The sequence below is a fragment of the Sinocyclocheilus grahami genome, unplaced genomic scaffold (genome assembly GCF_001515645.1).
Source record: "Sinocyclocheilus grahami isolate Dianchi unplaced genomic scaffold, SAMN03320097.WGS_v1.1 scaffold1038.1, whole genome shotgun sequence".
NCBI lineage: Eukaryota > Metazoa > Chordata > Actinopteri > Cypriniformes > Cyprinidae > Sinocyclocheilus > Sinocyclocheilus grahami.
In genome coordinates, this window is record NW_015506217.1 from 45,739 (window position 1) to 69,438 (window position 23,700).

The 23,700-nt window shown below is 36.3% G+C and overlaps 1 protein-coding gene and 1 pseudogene across 3 annotated transcripts; one reads left to right on the top strand and one right to left on the bottom strand.

Moving 5' to 3' along the window:
* The first annotated feature begins 8,338 nt into the window (after positions 1 to 8,338).
* On the top strand, positions 8,339 to 14,757 carry LOC107565981 (complement component C7-like; annotated as a pseudogene).
* An 852-nt stretch (positions 14,758 to 15,609) lies between these two features.
* LOC107565984 (regulator of G-protein signaling 7-binding protein A-like) lies at positions 15,610 to 23,490 on the bottom strand. 3 transcript variants are annotated; one of them, XM_016251328.1, is made up of 7 exons: positions 23,075 to 23,490; positions 22,772 to 22,939; positions 20,418 to 20,584; positions 18,250 to 18,380; positions 17,807 to 17,951; positions 17,647 to 17,717; positions 15,610 to 16,511 (listed from the first exon to the last, which is right to left on the bottom strand). In XM_016251328.1, exons 2-7 carry the CDS (start codon positions 22,910 to 22,912, stop codon positions 16,420 to 16,422), a joined length of 747 nt encoding a protein of 248 aa, XP_016106814.1. In that variant the 5' UTR covers positions 22,913 to 22,939; positions 23,075 to 23,490; the 3' UTR covers positions 15,610 to 16,419. The 3 variants fall into 3 exon arrangements, with proteins under 3 accessions (XP_016106814.1, XP_016106815.1, XP_016106813.1); XM_016251329.1 differs by lacking the exon at positions 22,772 to 22,939 and having other exon boundaries at positions 23,352 to 23,490; XM_016251327.1 differs by having other exon boundaries at positions 22,772 to 23,490.
* Positions 23,491 to 23,700: the final 210 nt, after the last annotated feature.

Genomic DNA, 23,700 nt, shown 5'->3' on the forward strand with positions numbered 1-23,700 from the left:
ATCAGGCTGTCTGAGTTCATATGAACAACGATTAAAGTTACTCGTCGTCAGGCTACAGAAGAATACCATAATTCCTCCGTTCAGTTAGGCCTAAGACATCGAGAGTCACGCAGACCTATAGCAACCCAGCCACAACACTTAATTGCGAATAACATGCCGTACCTGAACACAGAATCGACCACAGAGTCCAGTGTTTATATTTTTTCTACGAATGGAGTGGAATTTGCACCGCAGCGCCCCCACACCTTGTTGCTCATGACAAGAATAGCATGTATAGTTATCTTTATTGAAGTGAATTAGGTTTAAATCGCCGTCATGCATGAATGAATGATATTTTTGCAATTTTACACATAATAATCCACGATGATCACATTACACAAAACTGAAATTGCACGTCAAAATAACACATTGTCACCCCCCCCCCCCCCCCCCCCCAATTTCACAAATCACGTTTTCAGGGGAGCCAATGTCTTATTAAGGGGAGCCGAGCTCCCCCGTAGTTCGCACCCTGCTTAAAAGGCAGCTCACTATGTTTTGAAACTGAGCTAATTTTTGTTCTGTTTGGGAACAAATCCCCTTAGATTGAAATGGCCTGTATATATATATATATATATATATGTTTTCTCAGGGCTCTTCCTGGCATGATGCAGTGGATCCGCTCACAGCGACCTGGGGAAAGTGGAGTAAACATCATCACGGTCGATTTTGTGGAGCTGGGGGAATTTGTCAGCGCCGTTATCACCCTCAACTACTACTTGGATGATGAGGAAGAGAACGCCACCTGAACCTCCACATTTCCTACATCGCTTGTGGTATCAATTACTTGCTCCCTCTCTCTTTGCCATATTTTTGTTTTATTGATTTTTATTTATTTTATGAATCATAGAGGCTGTGTTCGTCTGACATTTTCAGGGCTAATGGAAACCATGAGAATGATAGTAGAGACCAGACACGGTCAGGTGGAATAATTTCAGGTTTTGTCTGAGGATGAACAGAGGCAGATGGTGATTTCATTTCTTTCTGGGCAAAAAAGGTGACTGGCCTTTTCCCATGTTTCTCTGCTTTCAATCTGTTGGATTACTAGTTACTGATCCACATGCTCGAAACCTTGATAAGTTCTGCCCAGATTCTGCTTCTGATCAAAGTAACAGTAACATTAACTCATTTCATGGGAATAAATATCGTTTGTACAGTGAATGTGATGCTGAATCTATAGTAGGTTTATTTCTAGTGGTCATAGTAACTTGTATGATTGTCGAGTTGTAAATACTTGTAAACCTGTTGAATTGTAACTTTGCTCACTATTTGTCATGCCCGAACATACATCAAGAGTTGAGGTTCCCTTTGGGGCCTCGGCCTGGTCTTACAATGTTGAAGAAGTGAACTATTAGATGTTTGTATTCGCAACCAAAAATTGCAATTGTATGTAACAGCATTTTTGCCTTTCTGCCGTTATCAACACTAATAAGTGAGGCATTGTATCTACATTTTTGTAGTCATCCTTTACTTTATCCAACAGATTCTTTTATATATCCGTGAACAACATAAATATTCTTTGCATTTGCACTGCTGTGACTGTGGACTGTTAAAGAGTGGCCACTGAAGTTGCAGAACCCCCCCCCCCCATACAATCCACCACTTAATAATGCACAATTTGTATTCAGTTGTAAACATGCATACATAAACAAACACTCAAGAGACTCACTTAATGGGTGTGAACAGACTTATTATAACACCATTTTCTAATTAGCCAGACTAATTGGGTAAAGGGCCATGCTAATGTTTTAATCCCACAGATGCCAAGTAATTGCATTTGTTCAATATATGACATTATGAAACAATTTCCCACACTGCTGCCTTCTCTCTTTTACAGTCAGGTGGCACTGGAAAACTAACTAGAAAGTTTGCTGCATTGTTTGTTTATTGAAGTGTTTAAATCATTTTTATTAATGTGACAATCACATGGCCAACCTGGAGCATGGACTTGCATTAATCATGCCTTTGTACAGTATAAAATCGCATGTAGTTGTCTAGGTCAATAAATTGTATGTAAACTTTCTATGGGTATATGTCCTAATCGAACATTTCTGACAAATCTGGTGTACAATAAATGTAAATACTGCATATATACCGCATAGTGTGTTTTTTCCCTTTTTATTGAAAAATACATTACAATGCAGCTTTTCTATGGCAATCAGAAAAATGCATAAAATAGGAAGTCTCTCAAATTCAGTTAATTAGATTTTTTTTATGACAAGGCAAGGTTAGTTCAGGTTATAAAATGTAATGTGGTGTGACTCCTAAACTTCATATTTATGAATAAAAAATTCATAATATTGATTAAAAAAAATAATGATCACATTCGTACGTTTCTTTATGATCTGCTTACGCACAACTAAAGGCCTGTTCACAAGAAAGGACAATAATTATAACATTACTGATAACAATAAAGCAGCCAATCAGAATCCACCTCACTTTAAAGAGCTTGAGCATTTAAAGCGGCAGAGGATAAAATTGTCGCACATGCTTAGAATAAACAGAACATTATCCTCCATTGGTGTCAACACTAATATTGTTATCCTTATAGTTATCATTCTTGGTGTGAACCGGCCTTAAATGGATAGTTCACCCAAAAATGAAAATTCTGTCATCATTTGCTCACCCTCAACTTGTTCTAAACTTGTATGAGTTTCTGTGTTGAGCACAAAAGAAGATAGTTTGAAGAGTGTTGGTAGCCAAATAGTTGGACTTCCATAATATGGAAAAATATCAACTGTTTGACAACATTCTTCAAAATATCATCTTTTGTGTTCAGCAGAAGAAAGAATCATACACGTTTGGAACAACTTGAGGGTGAGAAAATGACTACATTTAAATTTTTGGGTGAACTATCCCTTTAAGGTTTAGGTTTAGAGGTGGAGCCCAGTTTTTTTTTTTCTTCTAAAAGTCTTACTTTTTAACTAAAATCATACAAGCACCACCAATCTTCCAAAACTGTGACACTTTCTCATGAGATCTGGTTGAAATGTAATCTATACAAATGAATGTACAATCATAACTGATAATGTTAGTTAAATACAGTTAAATTGTGATGATATTCTATGATATCCTCCACCAAATAAGCCATGACTGTTGAAATCTATTGAAATGCAGATGAGAAGCTAATTTTAATAAGTAACAATAGAAAAAGTAACATTTGCAGTGATGTGCAGTTTGCCAATTCTCTGTGATGCCGACAGCAGAGTCCGTGGCCTCATTACATGCTTTCTCAATTACAGCTATTCATTTCTGGCAAAGGTCCGCTCAGCTTGTTTTTACAATGGCACTATGCAGCTGTGAAAAACCTCTCTTTCACGTATTCGGAGCACTATGTGCTCTCTTTTCTGATTGTGAACTTATTAGTAGAAGCTGTTAGTCTGCTGATTGTATTTTTCAAACTGCAATGAAGAAGTGATGCTGTAACTGTGATTCTCTAAATTAGTGCACAGCAGATAAACAATCTCTACATGGTATGTAACTGACCTTTTGAAAAGCACACGGAGACGTTTGTAGATGTTGTACAGTATATACTGTGTGAGTGATTTTAGCCAGATTGCTAACTTCTGCCAGTAGCTATACTTAAACTTCAACTACACAATCTTTATCCAAAACCATCCTCTAAAGATATGTCAGCCAAACAATATATTCAAAATGACTCAAATGCAGGCAAAAAACCTTTATGATTGGCTAGTTTTCTAAGGGATGCTCCCCTGATTGTTTTTATTGTTTACAGAGCCTATACTTAGCCTTAGCCTTTAGCTGTGACACAAAGATGTTTGATTTGACAGGACACAGTGATATCTGTCAGGTTATGGGGACATTTTATTGTATGTATTCTAAAGATAATTAGAATTTAGCTGTATTAATTTAGCTAAAAATAATTAGTTAGTTGCTAATATTTTAGAATGTTTATGTTGTAATAATGTTGAGAGGAATTCTGTGTACCATTACATTTGTTAAGAAGATGAAAATGGTCATTTCTTTTCTGTGGACAGGAGCCTTCTTTATCTTTACCAGGATATGACATCACACTCAGAGGCAATAATACTGTACACTTGATTTGTGACTGTAAATTGACATTTGATGAGCAGGTTAGCTGTAATATTTTTGTATGTCAATAGTGACAAACCTCAGCTGACCTAGAAATTAATTTTCTAGATTTTTTCCCCATCTGGGTAATTGTTATTTCCCTTTATAAAATATAGAACTTAATAAATTACATCAAAATATTAGCCTCAAGCCAGCGATTTGTAAATCACACTAAACCAGTGAACCCTATATGCCACTTTTTAGTGGGGAAAAAAATCTAATCTAATAAAAAAAATTCTGATAATAATAATAGCAATAATTGTTATTATTATAACTTTATATTATAATAATTTATGTTTTTGAATCTATGATAACTAGATTACTACTAATAATAATAGTTCCCATTCAGTCAGTCACGTTCTACGTTACGTCAGTGACTGATGAATTGGGATCTCGCCCGAGAGCCCAATCTCCTTCGAGTGTTAACTAAACAAGCCAATGACAGTTGGCGTGCGTGTTTCGCCACGCGCACCCCGCCCCGCAGCGCGGGTATAAAAGGAGAGCGTGTGCAAACGCACATCAGCTTTTCGCTTCGGAGCCGAGCCTTCTACAGGACGAATCTCCGCGAGTGTTTGAGAGAAACAGCTGGCGTTGGTGTGACGGCGTATCAGCGGGGGTTGCCATCCAGGCTGCTGGAACCTCGGCGGGCTGCAGCTTCCATTCTGCAGTCTCGCCGCAACCTTGACGTTGTTGACATTAGTAAATTCCTATATCTTGGGAAGTTAATAGAGTTTATTACTATTATTATACTAAGTTATTACAGAAAATGTTTCCGATTCAGTGCAGCTGTGGTTTTCTAATGGATTGGGGTGGAAGCTTGAGTTCTGACAGTAATTCAACTATACTTAATCAGCAATAATTCCTAATTCCCAGTTCTAGATGTCATGTACGTAATTCTAGAGAAATGTTTCTCTTGGGCATAAATAAAAACCTGTTGTGGGAGGCAATTATGATATAATCATTAGTCAGTTTCCATTTCTGATTAAGAGTGGACATTGTCTGTCTGACTGGCTCTTTCTCCTGCCAACTCAATCTCTTCGTGTTTGACAGTTTGACAGCCGGCAGCGATATTAAAAACGCTATTCAGATTGCCAAATAAGGTTGGGCATAAACCTCATATTCACAGTCCACAGTGTAATAACAAGCAGCATGGCACCATTTTGAAAGCAGCACTGGCGTAAGATAAGAGTTTCCCTAATGCCAGCATGCTTTCAGACAGGCAGCTGAACAATATTAGCTAATTAGAACATCCTAGTTTGACAGCATCCATTCACAACTCGTATTGAGTCAAATAACACAAAAGTAACTATATAAATAACTTTTTTTCACATTTTACCGATGTTAACAATTTAAATAAATTCAAAGCAGATTACTTGAATTTGCTAGTGTTGTATAATCTGTTTCTTCAAACTGTCAGACATTGCAAATCTTGACTTTGAGATTTACCGGTACTCTATATATAAGCTGGATTCTTCCGTTTTATTTAATCAGAACCACAAACAGAAATTGTATTTATTTATTCATTTTAAATGTAATTTATTGCTGTGATGGCAAAGCTGATTTTTTTCAGCCATTACTCCAGCCTTCAGTGTCACATGATCCTCCAGAAATCATTTTAACAGGCTGATTTGCTTCTCAAGAAACATTTATAATTTGTATTATTATTTGAAAACAGTTTAATATCTTTTTGATCTTTTTTCAGGATTCTTTTAAAGTTCAAAAGAACAGCAATTTAGTTTGAAATATAAATCTTTCGTAACATTATAACCGTCTTTACATCACTTTTGATCAATTGAATACATCCTTGCTACATACAAAAAAAACTTACGTCAAACTTTTGAATGAATTTTGAGTGTACGTATTCTACATGTACTACATATAGCAAACTAATTGGGTTTCACAAGTCTTGGACCCCATTGGAAATGGGATTCAAAATCTAATTGGAACCTGGAATGTTTTATTTTTGGAAAAATTTTCTAGGTCTCTACAGTTATGGGACTCTTTGTACAGACGGTCAGATGTTTTTTTTCCACTGATGCTCAAAATGTTCTATGGATCATGTCAAATCATTCTGGTGAACATGATTTTCAGGTTTTAAACAAACTTATGGAGTTAATGCAGTTTGAGTGCTGCTGTCAAATAAAATAAGAGATACACATTCTGTTACTTTTTAAATTAAACTTTCAATTCAAATTATATCAAATTGAAAAAATGAACAAGCATTTTCACTACTGGTCTCAGGCTTTGGACCCCACTGAACAACATGCATGGACTTTTAATGAGTCTAATGTGTGATTTGAAGAATGGTGTAGCTGGTACCAGCAAAACGCCTAATTAGATCAGAAATATTCATTTTTTTCAGCTCCTGATCTCCTAAGTTTCCATTCATTCATCAAGATTCAAATTATTTTAAATATCCAAGTGTTAATGAAGAAACATACCAGAGCTCCCAGGTCCAGCTGTAGATTTCCTGCTCTGTGCATTTCAGTGTTAAGAGATATTGTATATATTTAATAATATATGTATATATTTCTGTTTGTGTGAACGCAAGCAGGAAAGGACTCTGTAACCGAACGATGCATTTCCTGCCCGCTGAACATGTTGCTAATAACAGCTTGCTGATGAGGGGCTCACTGAGAAACTCAATTACCTTTTAATTATGCGAATGAGATCCTCAGAGGAACTATGGATCCTGAGGTCTAAGGAGCGGAAAAGCATGCCAATTAACCCCTGATCCAGAGACAATACAAGGCATTATTATTCAAAAAGGCATCTATATGATGGGAATGTGCTCTCGTTCTCTTAGGAGATACATCAGGAGATTTGACTTTTAAATACAGTGACCTTTCCAGAATAAAAGACGTCTGAAATCTAAAAGAGGCTATATATTAAATTCTCCACATTTGCAGCTTCTTAAAGGGATAGTTCACCCAAAAAACTAACTTTTCTGGAATTGTACTTACCCTCAGGCCATTCGAGATGTAGGTGAGTTTGTTTTTCTCCAAATCGGAACAGATTTGGAGAAATTTAGCATCACATTACTCATTAATGGATGCTCTGTAGTGAATGGGTGTCGTCAGAATGAGTCTAAACAGCTGATAAAACCATTCAAATAATTCACAAGTAATCCACACAACTCCAGTCCATCATTTAGCTTTTTGTGAAGCGAAATCTGTGTGGTTGTTAGAAACAAATCCATTAAGGAATTTTTAACTTCAATGCAAACTCGCTGAATCAGGAGAGAAATATGCATAGATTAGCACTATTTTAAAGCAAAAACAGTTCCAAACAAATGTCAGTGGATTTTGATGTAAAAGGACCACAGAAGATGAAGTTTTTCACCGGAAGAAGTGTTATTATGGATAAAGGACTGGTATTTTGACCAGAAGTCAGGGTTTATAGTTAAACCGACTTAATAATGGATTTATTTCTTATGAACACAATGATTTTCTTTTCACAGGACGTTAGTTGATGGACTGGAGTCATGTGGATTACTTGTGGATTATTGTGATGTTTTGAACTCTCATTCAGACGCCCCCCCCCATTCACTGCAGAGGACCCATGTAATTCAAGTGATGTAATGCTACATTTCTCAAAATTTGTTCAGATGAAGAAACAAACTTGTTAACATTTTATTTTGATAGTCCACTTTAGACATTCTGATGACTATAAGCAAGTACATCGCGACTTATTCTACTAATTCCTACTCTAATGAGAGTTAGGTGAGGTTTAGTTGAAAAGTTACTTACAGTTAGTACAATTTATCAAATGGGCTCGAAATAAAGTGTAAAAAAACCCTTCTACATCTTTGATGGCCTGAGGGTAATTTTTATTTTTGGGTGAACTACCTTTACTGGTGCACAATTGGATGTAAAATGGGGCTTTGTCTCCATCAAGTGTTTATTGTGTATACCTACTTGACATAGAGAATTCAATTTTAGATGTCTAATTCTCAAGATGCATGACACCTAAGTGAACATGATTTAATCTGTCTATTTACTCAAACGGACATCCATAACTGACCGTTTAATTCTCGGCATGCACCATAAATCCTCTAGAGTCATTAGATAGATTTATGTGCTCTTCCTATCTCCTGAGTCTCACTCACATTCCAGTCAAATGAGGAATATGTTGTTACAGGCATTTTTGGCAGAGAAATGATAATTTCCCGCTCATGGCTTGTTTCCGCGAGATGAGACAGGGACAGGAAGTGTTTCCTACAGTGCACACAGTAAAGACAAAAGGTTTGGAGAGAAATGTGCATACTGCTTTAGATTATTACAATGAAGGTAAGCACTCTTAATTTTTAAAAGGTGTCTAAACATTTCTGCATCATTTTAATGGACCACTACAAATATGTTTTTAAAGCCCGATGCTTGGAGTGTACACTGACGCAAATGATGAACTCCAGTATTAATGTCAAGATTAATGAAATATTATTCAAATGTATTTTCCCCACAACTTATTATAGCACAGGGTTATAAGGAGGAAAACTGTTTCATTTAACTGTGTTCTCAGTGTGTGTTCCTGCATGAAGCCTTTCTTTTCTCACTGTTGTTTTCAGCAGCAATTACACAGTAAGTAACTACATACATCTTTGCCACTATAACATGTGCTATCGCTTTATGAGCAATCACGTTTTAAGCAATAACTAGATTTTGATCTATCTATCTATCTATCTATCTATCTGTCTATCTGTCTGTCTGTCTGTCTGTCTGTCTGTCTGTCTGTCTGTCTAACTTGAAAACAAAATGTATAGTTTGAATGCAATGTATAATGCTTTGGATAAAAACATTAAATAAGAATTATTTACGTAAGCATGTATGTAGGTATTTATTTATTTATTTATGAAATTATGTATGTATGTATGTGTGTGTGTATGTACTGTATGCATGTATTTAATTTTCTTCTGAAATTAAATGTATGGCAGTTTTAATGTGATAGAACATACAATATTCATAGATGGTGGCCCCAAAAGTGTTTGACACTGAAGTCACACTTTAGAATGTCATTGCATCACAACAACATAAAATTCGAAAAATGTGATAAATCTATAGATTTTTTTTATTTGAATACTTTGTGGCATATTCATATTTTAGTCAACTCTAATGTATATTGTATATTGCAATATACTCTAATAGGATACTTGGGTGAAGGCAGTGAAGTCAGTTCTATGAAACGCTTTGTTTGTAAAGCAGTGCTTTGTTTCTGACCTTTCCTTAGACATGCATCATTGTAAAAGTGTACATTTATCTCACACTAAATAACTGCATGCAGTCTAGTACGCTAAATACATTTGCACAAATGCAGTTGTGGTATCTGTATATTGACATATGGGGACATTACAGACACAGAGCTGCTCCATTGCAGTCTACACCTCAGTTTGGTGGTCAGCCTTGCACTGGGAGCTAATTCTCAACCCGCATTTAAGTCATGTATACCGGCTCAGGTCTGTCCTCTAGAGGAGGGTTATGGAGAACGTTTTCACTGCCAGCCCGGTATACTTAATTTGATCTATTGCAACTTTTTTATAGATTATTTATGGCAGCCAGCCAAGATGTTATTAAAAAAATGCGTAAGTGGTCTGTATGTCACATATTTGTTTCACTATTACGAGAAGTCGTTGATGTTGTTGATGTCATTCAAGATGTTTCATCCAACAGTTGTCTGTTATGTCTTTTTACATAGAAACTGTGCAAAGAGACTATAAACATTGTGTCGAAACGTCCCATTCTATCCTGTTTATCATCTGGTGGACCACAGTAGATTGTGATGAACAAACTTTTAGGAAAGTTCAATCCTTTTGGAAGTCATTTAGAAAAGGAAAGCAGAATCAAACCATAAATGCTCAACTGAAGCTTTCTTTTGCTTTTAGGAGACAACGGCACTAAATTATGCACGCATATGTAATACTTTCATGATAGTTTCTGTATATAGGCAATGTACTGTATAATAATAGTCTGTTTTGCGTTCAATATGTCTCTCAAACAGATGAAAGCATATCGAAAAAATGATATGACCACAAATATCATTGGTGGAGCTCCTGGATATATAGCAAAATTGTCAATGTCAAACAAAAACACAGCAGTGGAGAATGGCAGGACTTTCTTGCAGTGGTCGGGTTCAGTGAAGGCCTTTCCAAAAGTCATCCAATCAAAGGTTGGTTTGGAAAACCAATGTTAATATATGGTTATTGTAAGCAAATAAGTGTGGGCTATGCTAACCATAGAACATAATTGAACTTTGAGCTGTTGTTACCATAAACTGACCACCAAGTAGGCAGTGAAACACATGCAATGATTTCATTCTTATATGAGAAACCATGTGTGAATTTCTGATTTGTGCAGCTCAGACCTCTGCATGAGCTGGTGAAAGAGGTCTCGTGTGCGGTGGTGAAAAAGACTTACCTCAGCGAGAAACACCCATGTCACTGCAGAGAATGCCAGAACAATGGGCTGTGTGTGCAGGACAATAACGTCTGTAAGTGTTTGTGTAAACCAGGCACCAAAGGCCAGGCATGCGAGCATGGGACACCACAAGATGAACAACCAGGTACAGATTAATCACTTCAATTAATATCGCATAGATCAGGGGTTTTTACACTTTTTAAAGCCCCAAATGATGATGATCCCAGCCCAATCTCAAGAGAAAATGTAACCATTTTACGAGTTGGCAATTTTAAATGATTCAATTATGATTATATAATTGATTCAAGTCAAGTCAGGTCAAGGATACAATGAGATGATCAGAATTTTTTTTTGCAGAATCAATTATGGAAACCTCTTCTGTAAAGCAGCTCTAATTATATTATTATATTAAATTGTTATATTAAAAATGATTTGATTTAAATGAAAATGTACAAAAAGATTTGCCTCAAAATGTATAAATTGCCATGCCCAAAATAAGGCAGCTGAATATTTTCATGTATAAAGAAGACCAGTTTATATTAAGCTACATACTGTATATTCTTTATCCATATTTAGAGTATTATTATACTGTATGTATAACCATGAAGTAAATTGTGTAATGGTGATTTTAGCTAATGAATTCAATCTTTTGAAATCATAACGAAACAGTAATAGTGTAATTAAAAAAAATACATTTAACTGCATTCATTTATAAATGTAAACATTTATTTTATAATAACTAAAAACATTTTATTTGACACTTTTTCTCATTTTTAGTGTATGATTTTACTTTATGATATGAGATTGGGAATGTGCTGTAAATATAAACATGTTCAATTTATATTCATTATATTTTCATTTTTAAGCATGGCTTAAGTATCCAAATATGTTTGGGGGGGTCACTATACTAGTTCCTGAGTGTTCAGTTCATGTCTTTGTGTCTTATGAGTGATCCATGGAGACTGGGCCTGTTGGTCTTCATGGAGCTCCTGCAGGGAAGGTCAGAAGCGCTGGACTCGCTCCTTCAGGCGGCAGAGACTGTATTGGGAACGCTGTGGAGACCACAGCCTGTGATGATGAATTAGATTACCTACCGTGAGGAAAGGTCACCAGACTGTTCAACAGCACAAAGCTCTGTTCTGAAAAGCTGTAATAAGCTGTTCTTTACAAGGTGCTAGAGACCCAGAGAAAGTTACTGTGCAACAACACTGCCACTATGTGGAAACCTGACTTATTGGCTTTGACCTGTTTTCAAAATGAAGGAAAAGTTGTAAAACGTCCCCCTTCCTCGCTAATCGGTTTGTTTTGGTAATAATAATAATAATTATATTATTATTACAATATGATTGAATGTGTTTTTTGATATGTTATAATGTCGTCGTCTTCCCCTAATTGCAGTACCCCAAAGATGCATATCCAGTGGGCAGTAAGATTGAGTATGCATGTATTGAGGGCTTTCACCTGATCAGGGATCCTACAGCAGAATGCCAAGAAAATCTGAACTGGTTGAGAAATCATATTATGTATGAATATATGATGTATGATCATAGATTATGCATTTTATATTCTGTATATAATTATTGAAACTATTTATACATAAACCATGTTTCACAAATTCTTAATGATTCGTTAGTAACTTTACTTCAAATCTTTTTATTGGTATTTTGTGTGACAATACAGATTGAAATAATGATAACAAGGTGAACAGTAGGATATTGTCCATTATTAATCCCTTCCACAATCCCCCCATTCATATTAACTCAGATGGACAGAAAAATAAATAAATAAATAAACAATAACAAATTAAATGAAATATATATAATTAACCAATATATAAGTAAATAACAAAAAAAGATTCATTAGTAACTTTAAGATTATTTATATTTCACTTAAATATTAAATGATATAAACATAATTAATCTTTTGTAATATATATTTTATGTAAGATATATAATAATTATTGCTGTTTAAATTATTTAAATTATACATTTTAGAGAATGAGAAACCATGTTTCATTAATACTAAATGTTAAATAGTATGTTTGTTTTATATTGTGTATAAAATAATTACTTTATGGATTTTTATAACTTTTATTATTTTTATATGATTATTTATACAGAGAAATTAGAAACCATGTTTTATTAATACTATATATATGATACAAATACATAATATAATTTTTGTTAATTGTTTTTTCATTGTTTAAATATTAACTTTTTTATTTGTATATTTTACATTTCAGAGACATGAGAAACCATAAATAAGTTATATAGGTTTTATAATAAATGTTGCTTGCTGTCTGCAGAAACATTATGTGCTCTACCTCAGCTTCCTCCAGATGTCACTGGAAGCCCATGGAAGCTTACGTATAACATCGGTGAAGCTGTCTCACTGTCCTGCCCTGAAGGGACATTCAGAGAAGGTCCGGCTGAGATTCAGTGCAATGCTGGCCTTTCCTGGTCACCGCAACCAAAAGAAACCAGGTGTCTCACAGGTACAAAACTAGTGTGGAAGCTGTGTTGTTTTGTACACAATGTCAAAATGAAGGAAATGATACACATTACTCAAACTTTGTAAAGTGACAGTCATTACAAGGTCATTACATAAATTTTGAAATGTATTGATGCATAAAAATGTAGTGTGAGTAAAAGGTATTTGTTTTCCCACTAGTTTTTAAGTCAGACACTGTGCCAGTGCAATGCCAGCCATGGGAGAACCTGGCAAAGGACAAATGTGTCTGTAAAGTACCCCACGAGTGCAAGTATGTTCCCAGACAGGAAGGTTTTAGCATGTACATTACACAAATGCAAAAAAAATTATAATTAAAAAAAATCATGTAAATGTCATAAGGCATTTTTATACAGCCATCCACCAAAACCCACACATTTTATTTTCAGTTTAATAAAGGATTTTTTCTGTCTTCTGCAGGTCTTTCTTGGAGATATGTGCCACTGATGAGAAGCGCGGTCGGACACGGACACTGAGTCTGTGTACTGAAGACCAGCCAGTGGCCACATCACTCATCCACCACTTGCTCTGGGAGATGTGTGATGGTGAGGGATTGTAAAATACAAAATAAAAGAATGGCACACATCCCTTTGTGAAAAAGAAGTGCACTTTAGCATACTTTTAAAAAGAGTACTTAATAAGGAAATAATATACCTAAAAAATATGCTTAAGGGATAGTTCACCCAAAAATGAAAATTCTTTCATTAATTGCATGTCATTCCAAACCCATAAAACCTTTGTTCATCTTCGGAACACATATTTTCATATTTTTGGGTGAGCTTTCTGACTCTGCATAGACAGCAATGCAACTACCACGTTCAAAGCCTAGAAATGTAGTAAGGACATTGTTAAAATAGTCCATGTGCCATCAGTGGTTCAACCGTAATTTTATGAAGCTACGAGAATACTTTTTGTGGGCAAAGAAAACAAAAATAACGACAATCAATTAATCACACTTCTTTTTCAAAAGGGTCATTTTGTAACATGTAAAACTGAGCGTGAAGACACTTTGAGATTTATTTTGGCATTCTGAATGTCTGTGGTTAACACAACTTGACTGATTGTTTAACAACATGAAGTACATGCTTTCATACCCAAACATGAATGTAGCCCAATGCTTTAATGTTGTGAAACAAATCATGGCCATCTCTTCAAATAATGCTAACCACAGAAATTGAAAACTGCCTTTTGAAAAACCCATTTGAAATTCCTGAGGGAACCCATGGCCTGAAAATGTCAATTCTTGCTAATGTATTTTTGAACCTGGTAAGAAAAGTGCTATTTTAAAGACTTAAAATGTTGCAGTGTTGCATTCAGGAGGAATGCTTGGCTACGAAAATTGTGTCATTGTAGAGCAAACGAACAGCTGCTGTTGGAAGACAAGTGAGGAATGCTCATCCCTGGACGCTTGGATCCATGTGTGCGTGCAGCAGGAAGGAGCGTCTGCACCAGTGACAATGACAGAATGTGAGGCGGCTGTGAGGAAATGCAAAGGAGAAGCAGTCCGCATTGTCAGCATTCAACCCTCAGTCATAATCTCAGAGCCTCACTTATGAATTAAAGTGTAAAGGAATTTTGTACCCTACATTTACAATCAAAAAAACTACTCCACAGTCACATGACTTTATTTAAAAAACATTTTTCATGAAAGCTTGAGTTAAAACAGGGGCATAGTGGACTAGTGAGTAGATAAGTTTTCCTGTTTGCTTTGATGATATTTAATGTGTCCCATTTAACTGCCTTTTTCAAGACAAGTAAAAGCTTTAAAAAAAATCACAAGGGAGTGTATACTCATGTATTTTATGTCATAGAATAAAATGAGAATCAGTGGCAGACAAAAATCAAGCAAAACTACGCGTCTTCACTTTCCTTAACTTTTTGGTTAGCCTAATAACCAGCAAAAAAAATAAGACAGCACAAGTTAAACCAACATTGCCGTGCATTCCTGTCAACCTGTTCTGGACTTCCACTGGGCTCTGGACAGCATCATATTGAGCCAGCTCGAGACGGCCTGACAAACTCCTGACAAACAGCCCGGATTCCGCCAACAGCTTTTCCAGCATCAGCACTGCAGCCAAATAATTAACCTGAAAACCATGTTTGTTCCTGTAAACGCTTTTTTTTTTTTTTTTTTTCCCCCTCCATTACTGCTTCCGCATTGTTGCGAGAAAGTAAAAGGGTAGGCGCTGCTGCCAGGTGTGAATTTCACAGTCTCCCTATTAATGTGCTAACAAATCCAATTACCTATAACTGACTGAGATCCAAACATGATAAATTTAATGGGAGACGTTGAAATTGGAGCCTGCGACCTGTCAGAGGGCTGTTCTGAGAATTGTGGATATCAGATGGTTTATATTGTTTCTTACTGAAAATCGGACTAATCTGCGTTTCTCTGAAAAGAGGGTAATACCTATTGATACTGACTTTTATTATTCCACAGATTCATATCTGTACCTTTTCTTGTGGTATTTTGTATGTTAAAACCATTTCTAATACAAGACACAAAGTTCCAGTTTGTTAAATCATTAAAAAAAGGTTTATTACCAATGTAAAATGACACTGCGCCTTTTCATAAACACTACAGTATCTTCACCATGCCTGACACATTTAGAACTGTTATTAATAAGCAAGACCCATGCTGAGCCCCTCCAATCTGGACTTATATCACACCAGATGGATAGACATGCCACCCTTTACTGACAATCTCTTTAAAAGAATCACAGTTTTGAAAAATAATTCAGAGCGCTAGGTTTACATTTTATATGTACATCTCTAAAATTTCCATTTATAGATATATTCTTTATTTACAAAGGCTTCTTCAGGTATTATATACTCCTAAAGGCTGAAACAAAACGAAAAATGTTACAGGATTTCGGTTTATGGAAGACTAAATAATACTGTTGTAAAAACATGGTAACAGCAAAAAATCAGATCAAAAGAACCAACCGATAGGACATTCACTCATGTTGCAGTATATATATATATGTTTTAAATGTTCAGCATAACCTCCGCTCTAATTAGCACTCTTGAACGCCTCATTAAAACACCTGTCTTGACAAAAAGCACAGCATATGAATCGTGTGGACAAACATAGCAGTATTCATACTACAAACCATTTTCTTTACTAAGCATAATGTAGACGAACATTCAGTTAAAAATGAAAATCTGTCAAACTGATCAAATATTATATTGTGTTTGTATGACTACTGATGTTACACAGATATTACTATTTATTCTCATAGCAGTAGGAAATTGGACAGAACTCACCAAAAGAAAGCACTGGTTTGGGAAATGGCAGTAGTACTGTTGATTGGTGAGTGTCACACATTGTGAGGAAACGCAGTAATTTGTGACTGGATTCTGGGAGAGAGAGCTCTTAGCTGGACACCAGACAACAGAGGCCAAAGAAACGCCGTTTTCTCTGCCGGACCAACGGGTATGGCGTCAGATTCAACAAACTGCTGTCATCTGTATTGATACGAAAACAGATAAATGTAAAGATTAATGGAGCAAACATTAATGAATCATCTGTCATCATATACGTTATACATTTAACAAAACATTATTTCTGTCAGGACCATTATCGTCAAATATGACTGGCAATTAGCATACAGTTAGGATTGGCGTTATGGTTCTGTTCTGGGCAAGAACTCCCTGCACATCCATGCGGCCTAGCATGGATGAGAGCAGGGAGAGCAGCGATAATCCCCCAGGGTAAACAGAACAGAACCAACATAAATGTATTGCAGATATCATTAATGTTCAGTAATTTTATGCAAACATTTTAGAAACAAGTCTGTTTCAAAGGGGAATCAGAAGACTGAATCCTGACTGACAGAGGAGGAGCTGGGGATGGAGGAGGGTAATTAGCTATTGAGTAATGCGAAAGCTGCTGATAATTCTGAAGGACCTTATATATGAACACTGATTCAACATTTTGTTACCATCTAGCCAACATTAACTAGTTGCAAATCTAATTTTGAAATAAAATCTAAATGTTGCGATATTCTGAAATTTGCAAAATGGAAATAAAAATGTGGTCACTTGAAGCAACTACATTAATATTATTATTAATATTATTTTCTGGCAAATAATCCTTTTAGGTATAAGGACATCTTTAATGCTAAGTGAAGCTTAATATATTACCGTTCAAAAGTTTGGGGTCAGTACGGTTTTATTTTAAGAAATTGATACTTTTATTCAGAAAGGAATAATTAATAAAAAATTGCAGTAGCGATGTTTCCATAAAAATATTAAACAGCTGTTTTTAACATTGACAACAAGAAATATTTCTTGATCAGCAACTAAAGGATCATGTGACACTGAAGACGAGTAATATCTGCTGAAAATTAACTTTGCTATCAAAGGAATAAATTCAATTTTAAAAATATATTAAAATAGACAACATTTTTTTAAATACTATACTATTTTACAATATTACTGTTTTACTGTATTTTTTTTATCAAATTAATGTTGCCTTGGTGAGCATAAGACTCTTGACTCTTTCAAAAACAGACAATCTTACAGCCCCAAACATTTGAATGGTTGTACAAGTTTTCTATGAATTTGTTGGTCAAATATTCAGAAAGTTGAGAGATATTACCTTGGTTCTTCAGTGGTAAAGGCATGGTCTCCCTGAGTTTGCTTAGCAGATTTTTCATTTCTGTCATGTCCCTAGAACATTGAGGAACCGTTTCAGATTCAATACGGTCAGTTTCATAGAAAAAAAATAAAGATCCTGTTCAGCAGCTCAGACTATTCACCTCTCGATGTTCTCAATGTCTGTGGCCACCAGGAAGTATGTCTGCGGACAGTCCGGCAGAGTGGATGACGTGTCTTCCAGGATTGGGATGTCAGAGCTGTCCTCTTTCTTACTTTCTACCTTTGTAGCTCCTGAAAAATGTTTTCCTGGAACACATACAGTGAGACATCACTAACGGACTCTAAACAGAAATGGTCAAAATATGTCATCTCAAGGTTTGACCCCAGGGCAACAAGTCAACCTGCTCCCAGAGCATCCATATTTACAGTTTCCGATAAGCTCAAATAAGATACAATTCACAGAAACTAGCAGTGTCGACTCCTGCAAATATCAAGCCACTGGAAAGCTCTACAGCTGGACAAGCCAGGCTTCATCAACACCAATTTCCTGTCGCTGGTGTGGCTGTTTCCTGCTAAGAGCCTAGGGGCGCCCTCACGGCATTACCTTTCCTGTGGAGCTGCAGGGATCCCAGCAGACACACAGACTTCAGCATCTCCGTCAGGTACATTTCCAGACAGCACTGCAGCTGGATGAAGAGGCGGCAGATCTCCGGATGTATTTCACCATCTTCAGGGCTGTGAAAAAAAAGCATCAATAATGCATCTTAGATCTGGATTCTGCAGAGTTCTGGCCCAGAGCCCTGCGCTTCAACCTGTCTAATTTCTCTCAAGATACATATCCCTGCGTTCCTATGCCTCACAGTCCTCAATAAGTGACCAGTGACGGAAATCATCTCGGACACATTGTATGTCATGCTGGACAATACAGCTATAGCATTTACTGTATATCTTGGTATTTTTCAGACTTTTGATTAATATTCAATTCAATATATTTGTATTTATTATTTGCACTGAAATTGCTTAGTGCCTTTTTCCAATCTGTAGGACCATCATTACAATTAAACAGCCAATGTATATTCAAAAATTCAAACATTAAAAACTGAATTAAAAGCAATTATGGCTAAATTAATTTCATTTATTCATTTAAATGCACAAAATATAACAACACAAGATAAAAAAAATAAAATAATAATAATTAAAATGTGAAGCAGACCGAATGCAAATTGAGTTGAGTTGGAATATTGAAACAGAACTGATTCACAAAAATGTATCAAACTTACCAGTTATAACACCATTTTTGCTATTAAAACATCAGTCTTAATAGTTTATAGGCCCCTGAAACTAAAATGACACTGTCTTAATGAAACTTAATGACCAAATAAAAAGCCCATTGAAATCATGCCTATATTCATCATGGCAGCAAAATCATTGTGAATATATCATGAATATTGAGTATATCTCCCCAAGTAGATGTTTTGACTATTTCTGAGCAGCATGTTTACAAGGCTGTACAGACAATCTAGAGCTCTAAACATATTAGCTCAGTGGCGAGTGACAGTTCTCAGAAAACCATATTTCTCAGAATCCTACGCCTGTAATTACTGCTCTGTAATTCCCAGGTGTAATGCTGTGGCATGGTGGATACTTTATTTTCTTGTTCCTTTTCCCCTGTTATTGAATTACTTGGAACAGAGAGATGCACCGAATGCATGCATAAAAGATAAATCATGTAAAGCAAGGCCATAACCACGCCTTGACAATTGTAGCAAACCATTTTTTAATGAAGTATAAAGAAATAAAATGCTAGGTCTATTTCTAGTTGTTAAGGAATCATTTTTAGAGAATTATTTGCAAATAATATTTTCAAATATGCACACATTCACTCTTATTTGTATGCTTAATATGTTGAAAATGCAAAATGTTGTTTCATCACATTCAGTTTTAATTTTGATTCAGTTTTAGGCTGGTTTGAATCACTTTATAGCATTGTCGGTTGTTTCATTACTTTCAACTTACCTTGCTCTCTATCAATGTTAAAACTGAAGCTTGGTGCTGGAATTCACGCTGGGTTTCTATGTACAGTAAACCTCACCTTGTTCAATTCAATTGACCATCTCAATTATTTTGACATTGACAAACACTGTCGAAACACTGAGACAGACCAGCTTAAAAATGTAAGTTTAAAACCTTTTGTCGTCCTAACAGCAAACAGAGCGGTGCGTAATCGAGTGCAGCAGAGCAGTGCAAGAATTTCAAATATTGGGGGGAAAATTTGGCCATTTCTAATCAAAAGTTGTGGTATTGATTTATTGTGTTCTTAGAATATGAAATCATGTAACAGCCCTGTGATTTATGGTAAATTCACAGTAGAAAGCATAATTTACAACTTAATTCGCATGTACCCTGCTCGTCAAATATAGTGCATGATATGCCAGTCAGCACCAGCTGATATTTATAACCTTATGTTGCTGTGAAGGTGAAATTTTGTCACAGTTTCATAATATATGACATGATTTCAATAGGGGGCCCATGACCCCTAGGGGGGCCGAAGGGGTACTACAAGCTAATTATTGCTTGATAACAAATCGATTTTTGTGAAAGAAATTAAAAAATGAATAAAAAATAAATAAAAATAAGACATTAATTTTAAACAAAGCTAACGCCACATTAAAATGTAGTGTTAATATGTAATGTAAATATATATGACTCTTTGCATCCACAATCAAATATCTGTATGCATGTATGTATGTATGTATGTATATGTGTTTTTACCCTGATATTGCAGAAAGGTTTTGATGTGCAGTCTGTGCCATCTCACAGCCTTTTGTGCGTGTCTTGTGTATTTCCGCACGAAGAGAGGGACAATCAGCGGAAATCTCTCCAATAGAGATAACCAATTCCCGATAGAGGGCCACAAGTGTATTGAACTCCTGGACAACCTGATGGAAGAAAGAAAAACAAATGCAAACTGAGAAAATACATGGCTCACAAAACCATTTTAACCTCAAAAATGTATAAAGCATATAAAGGAAACATGACAAAACATTGATGAAAAGACATGTATTCAACTTGTCAAGAATTTTTTTTTCATTCTGAACACTGAAACAACCTGACAATGCCACAAAGGTAAAACAGGCTATTTGTTGGAGAGCAGTGCCACAGGCGACAGATGCTCATGCCATTTTATCAATTTTTGGCAGAAAGAAAGCATTCAATGGCAAGCTGTTTTAACATAAATACCTTTAACTAAAGTCTACTGTTATTACTCGTTTTCATGTTTTAATTACTCATAAGTAATCTCAGAGTGATTGCTATGTTTTCTTATTATTTCTCTAGTAACTATTCATTACAAATTAGTATTTATTTCAGTAGTGACTAGTATCTATTATATTCAGTCACTAATACTTATTCACTTACTACTATAGTGACAAGTAACTGTTACATTACACATACTGCATATTTTTGTCATTGAATCATGCCAACAAGTTGCTTACAAACACTCCAGCACTTACAAGCAACACTGGAATAGTGACCAGCAACAACTGGAATACATATGTGACCCTGGACCACAAAACTATGAGGGTCAATTTTTTGAAATTAAGATTTATACATCATCTGAAAGCTGAATAAATTTCCATTGATGTATGGTTTGTTAGGATAGGACAATATTTGGCTGAGATATAACTATTTGAAAATCTGGAATCTGAGGGTGCAAAAAATCTAAATATTGAGAAAATCGCCTTTAAAGGGGTCATATGATGCTATTTAAATTTCTCCTTTCTCTTTGGAGTGTTACAAGCTCTTGGTGCATAAAGAAGATCTGTAAAGTTGCAAAGACTAAAGTCTCAAATCCAAAGAGATATTCTTTATAAAAGTTAAGAGTCAGCCACACCTACCTAAAACGGCTCGTTCTAACACGCCCCACATACCTACGTCACTATCTGGGAAGATTTGCATAACGCCGCCCAAATGTTCACGCAAAGAAAGAAGGCGTAACTTTTATTCTCACTGTAGTATTGTTGCCGCCGCCGCCATGTCGTGAAGGCCATGTCAACTTCGCGCTGTCGATCGCCGGATCTGCTTTCACCGTGGACGAAGTGGAGTCCAGCACGGGGTCGTCACATGTGGTTGCCGCAGGCATCACAATATGGTAAGGGACGTAACATTTCCGTCACACGCTTGAGGTATTCGGCCAATCACAACATACTGGATAGCTGGCCAATCAGAGCACACCTCGCTTTTTCAGACCGATGAGCTTTGTAAAAATCGACGCGTTTCAGAAAGGCGGGGCATAGAGAAGAAACAGTAATGTACAGTATGTGGAAAATAATGTGTTTTTTGAACCTTAAACCGCATAAACACATTTCATAACACCAAATACACAAAATAATGTTCTTTTAAGCAGCATCATATGACCCCTTTAAAGTTGTCCAAATGAAGTTCTCAGCAATGCATCTTATTAATCAAAAATTAAGTTTTGATATATTTATTGTAGGAAATTTACAAAATGTCTTAATGGAACATGATCTTTACTTAATATCCTAATGATTTTTGGCATAAAAGAAAAATTGATAATTTTGACCCATACAATGTATTGTTGGCTATTGCTACAAATATACCCGTGCTACTTATGACTGGTTTTGTGGTCCAGGGTCACATATTAGTCATAAATGAACAGCTAATATCAGCAATACAGAATTCAGTGTCAAAAACTCAAAGCAAATGGTCAATGTTAAGGCGGCTTGCCACAAGCCTTCTGCCTGTTAATGGGGCAAAGACTCCTCAAACACAACACACAAGCCAGTTTGCTTTCCAAATGTGCTCGCAGTTTTACCCCAAAATTGAGTACTAAATCATATCGTTCACTCCATGCCATAATCTGCCAACTGAAACGTTGTTTCTGGAAAAGCAGCCCGAGAAAATGAAGCTGGAACTACCGCCCCACCATTGGACAAGTCACAGACCTCCAAGCCAAATCATTCAATATTTAAAGTCCCTAGTGTCGCATTATACATTTAGGATGTTGGCACTTGCAGAACCCTGCGTGAATTTCAAACAGTGCTTGAACAATCAGCAGGATTCAGAGCGGAATAATGCTGTGGGTCATGACGCAGGCTTATACGCACCATTCTGCAGTCCGCTACAGCACGCAGAGCCTCGCTGCTCTCCCGGCGCTCCGGCTCTCTGGACGGGGGCTTACTGCCGATCTGGAAAATGGTCCCGGCAGTTCTGGGGCGGTTTTTGCGCCCATTCGGTGCAGAACTCATGCATACACATCAAGTGAAGAAACTGCCCTGATATAAAATACCGATTGATCAATATGGTGCCACTCGTTTGGTAAATTTCTTACTCAATTGATCGATCTGCCCGTGTCTTGCTCCTGGATTCTCTCCGCATTGCCACGATGCAGATAGCAGAAGCCGAGTCACCTTCATTCACTCCAGCAGAGAGCTGAAGTGTCCTTGCAGGGCTTCGTCTTCTTCAGCAGAGAGAAATGCGACAACAAAGAACCAGATGCAAACATGTCTTGATGCCCCGTATAGTCCTTCAACGAAGAAAATAACAGCCGCTTTTAAACGAAACAGTACTGCGACAGTAACCGCAACTCGAAATAGACTAATATGCGCCGCGAGTTGAAACGATAAACTCTATATGGCGTTTATTGAGAGTAGGTAGCAGAAGGTGATCTAAGAGCGCTTTTCTAACCTTGATAGGTGCAGTTGCTTGAGGCATGACGCGGTTGAACACACTGCACTCTCATAGGATGAGAATACTAATGCAACAGATTCACCAACTCCAGTGTGTTCACGGCTTCAGCGAGTGTGCCACTGAAAGGAAGCGATAAAAATACACGAGTGAAATCATAGGCAGCTCAAATCTATCTACCCTGCTGGAAAAAAGCACTATAAGTCAAGTTAAAGTGCCTTTCTGGTCTTAGCTGGTCTTCTACTCTGGTCAAGCTGGTGTTTGGTGTGTGAAAAGTGTCCAAAAACACTTAAATCAAACAGACAGACATATTGGATCAGGTTGGAAGACAAATCATCTTAGACTGGCT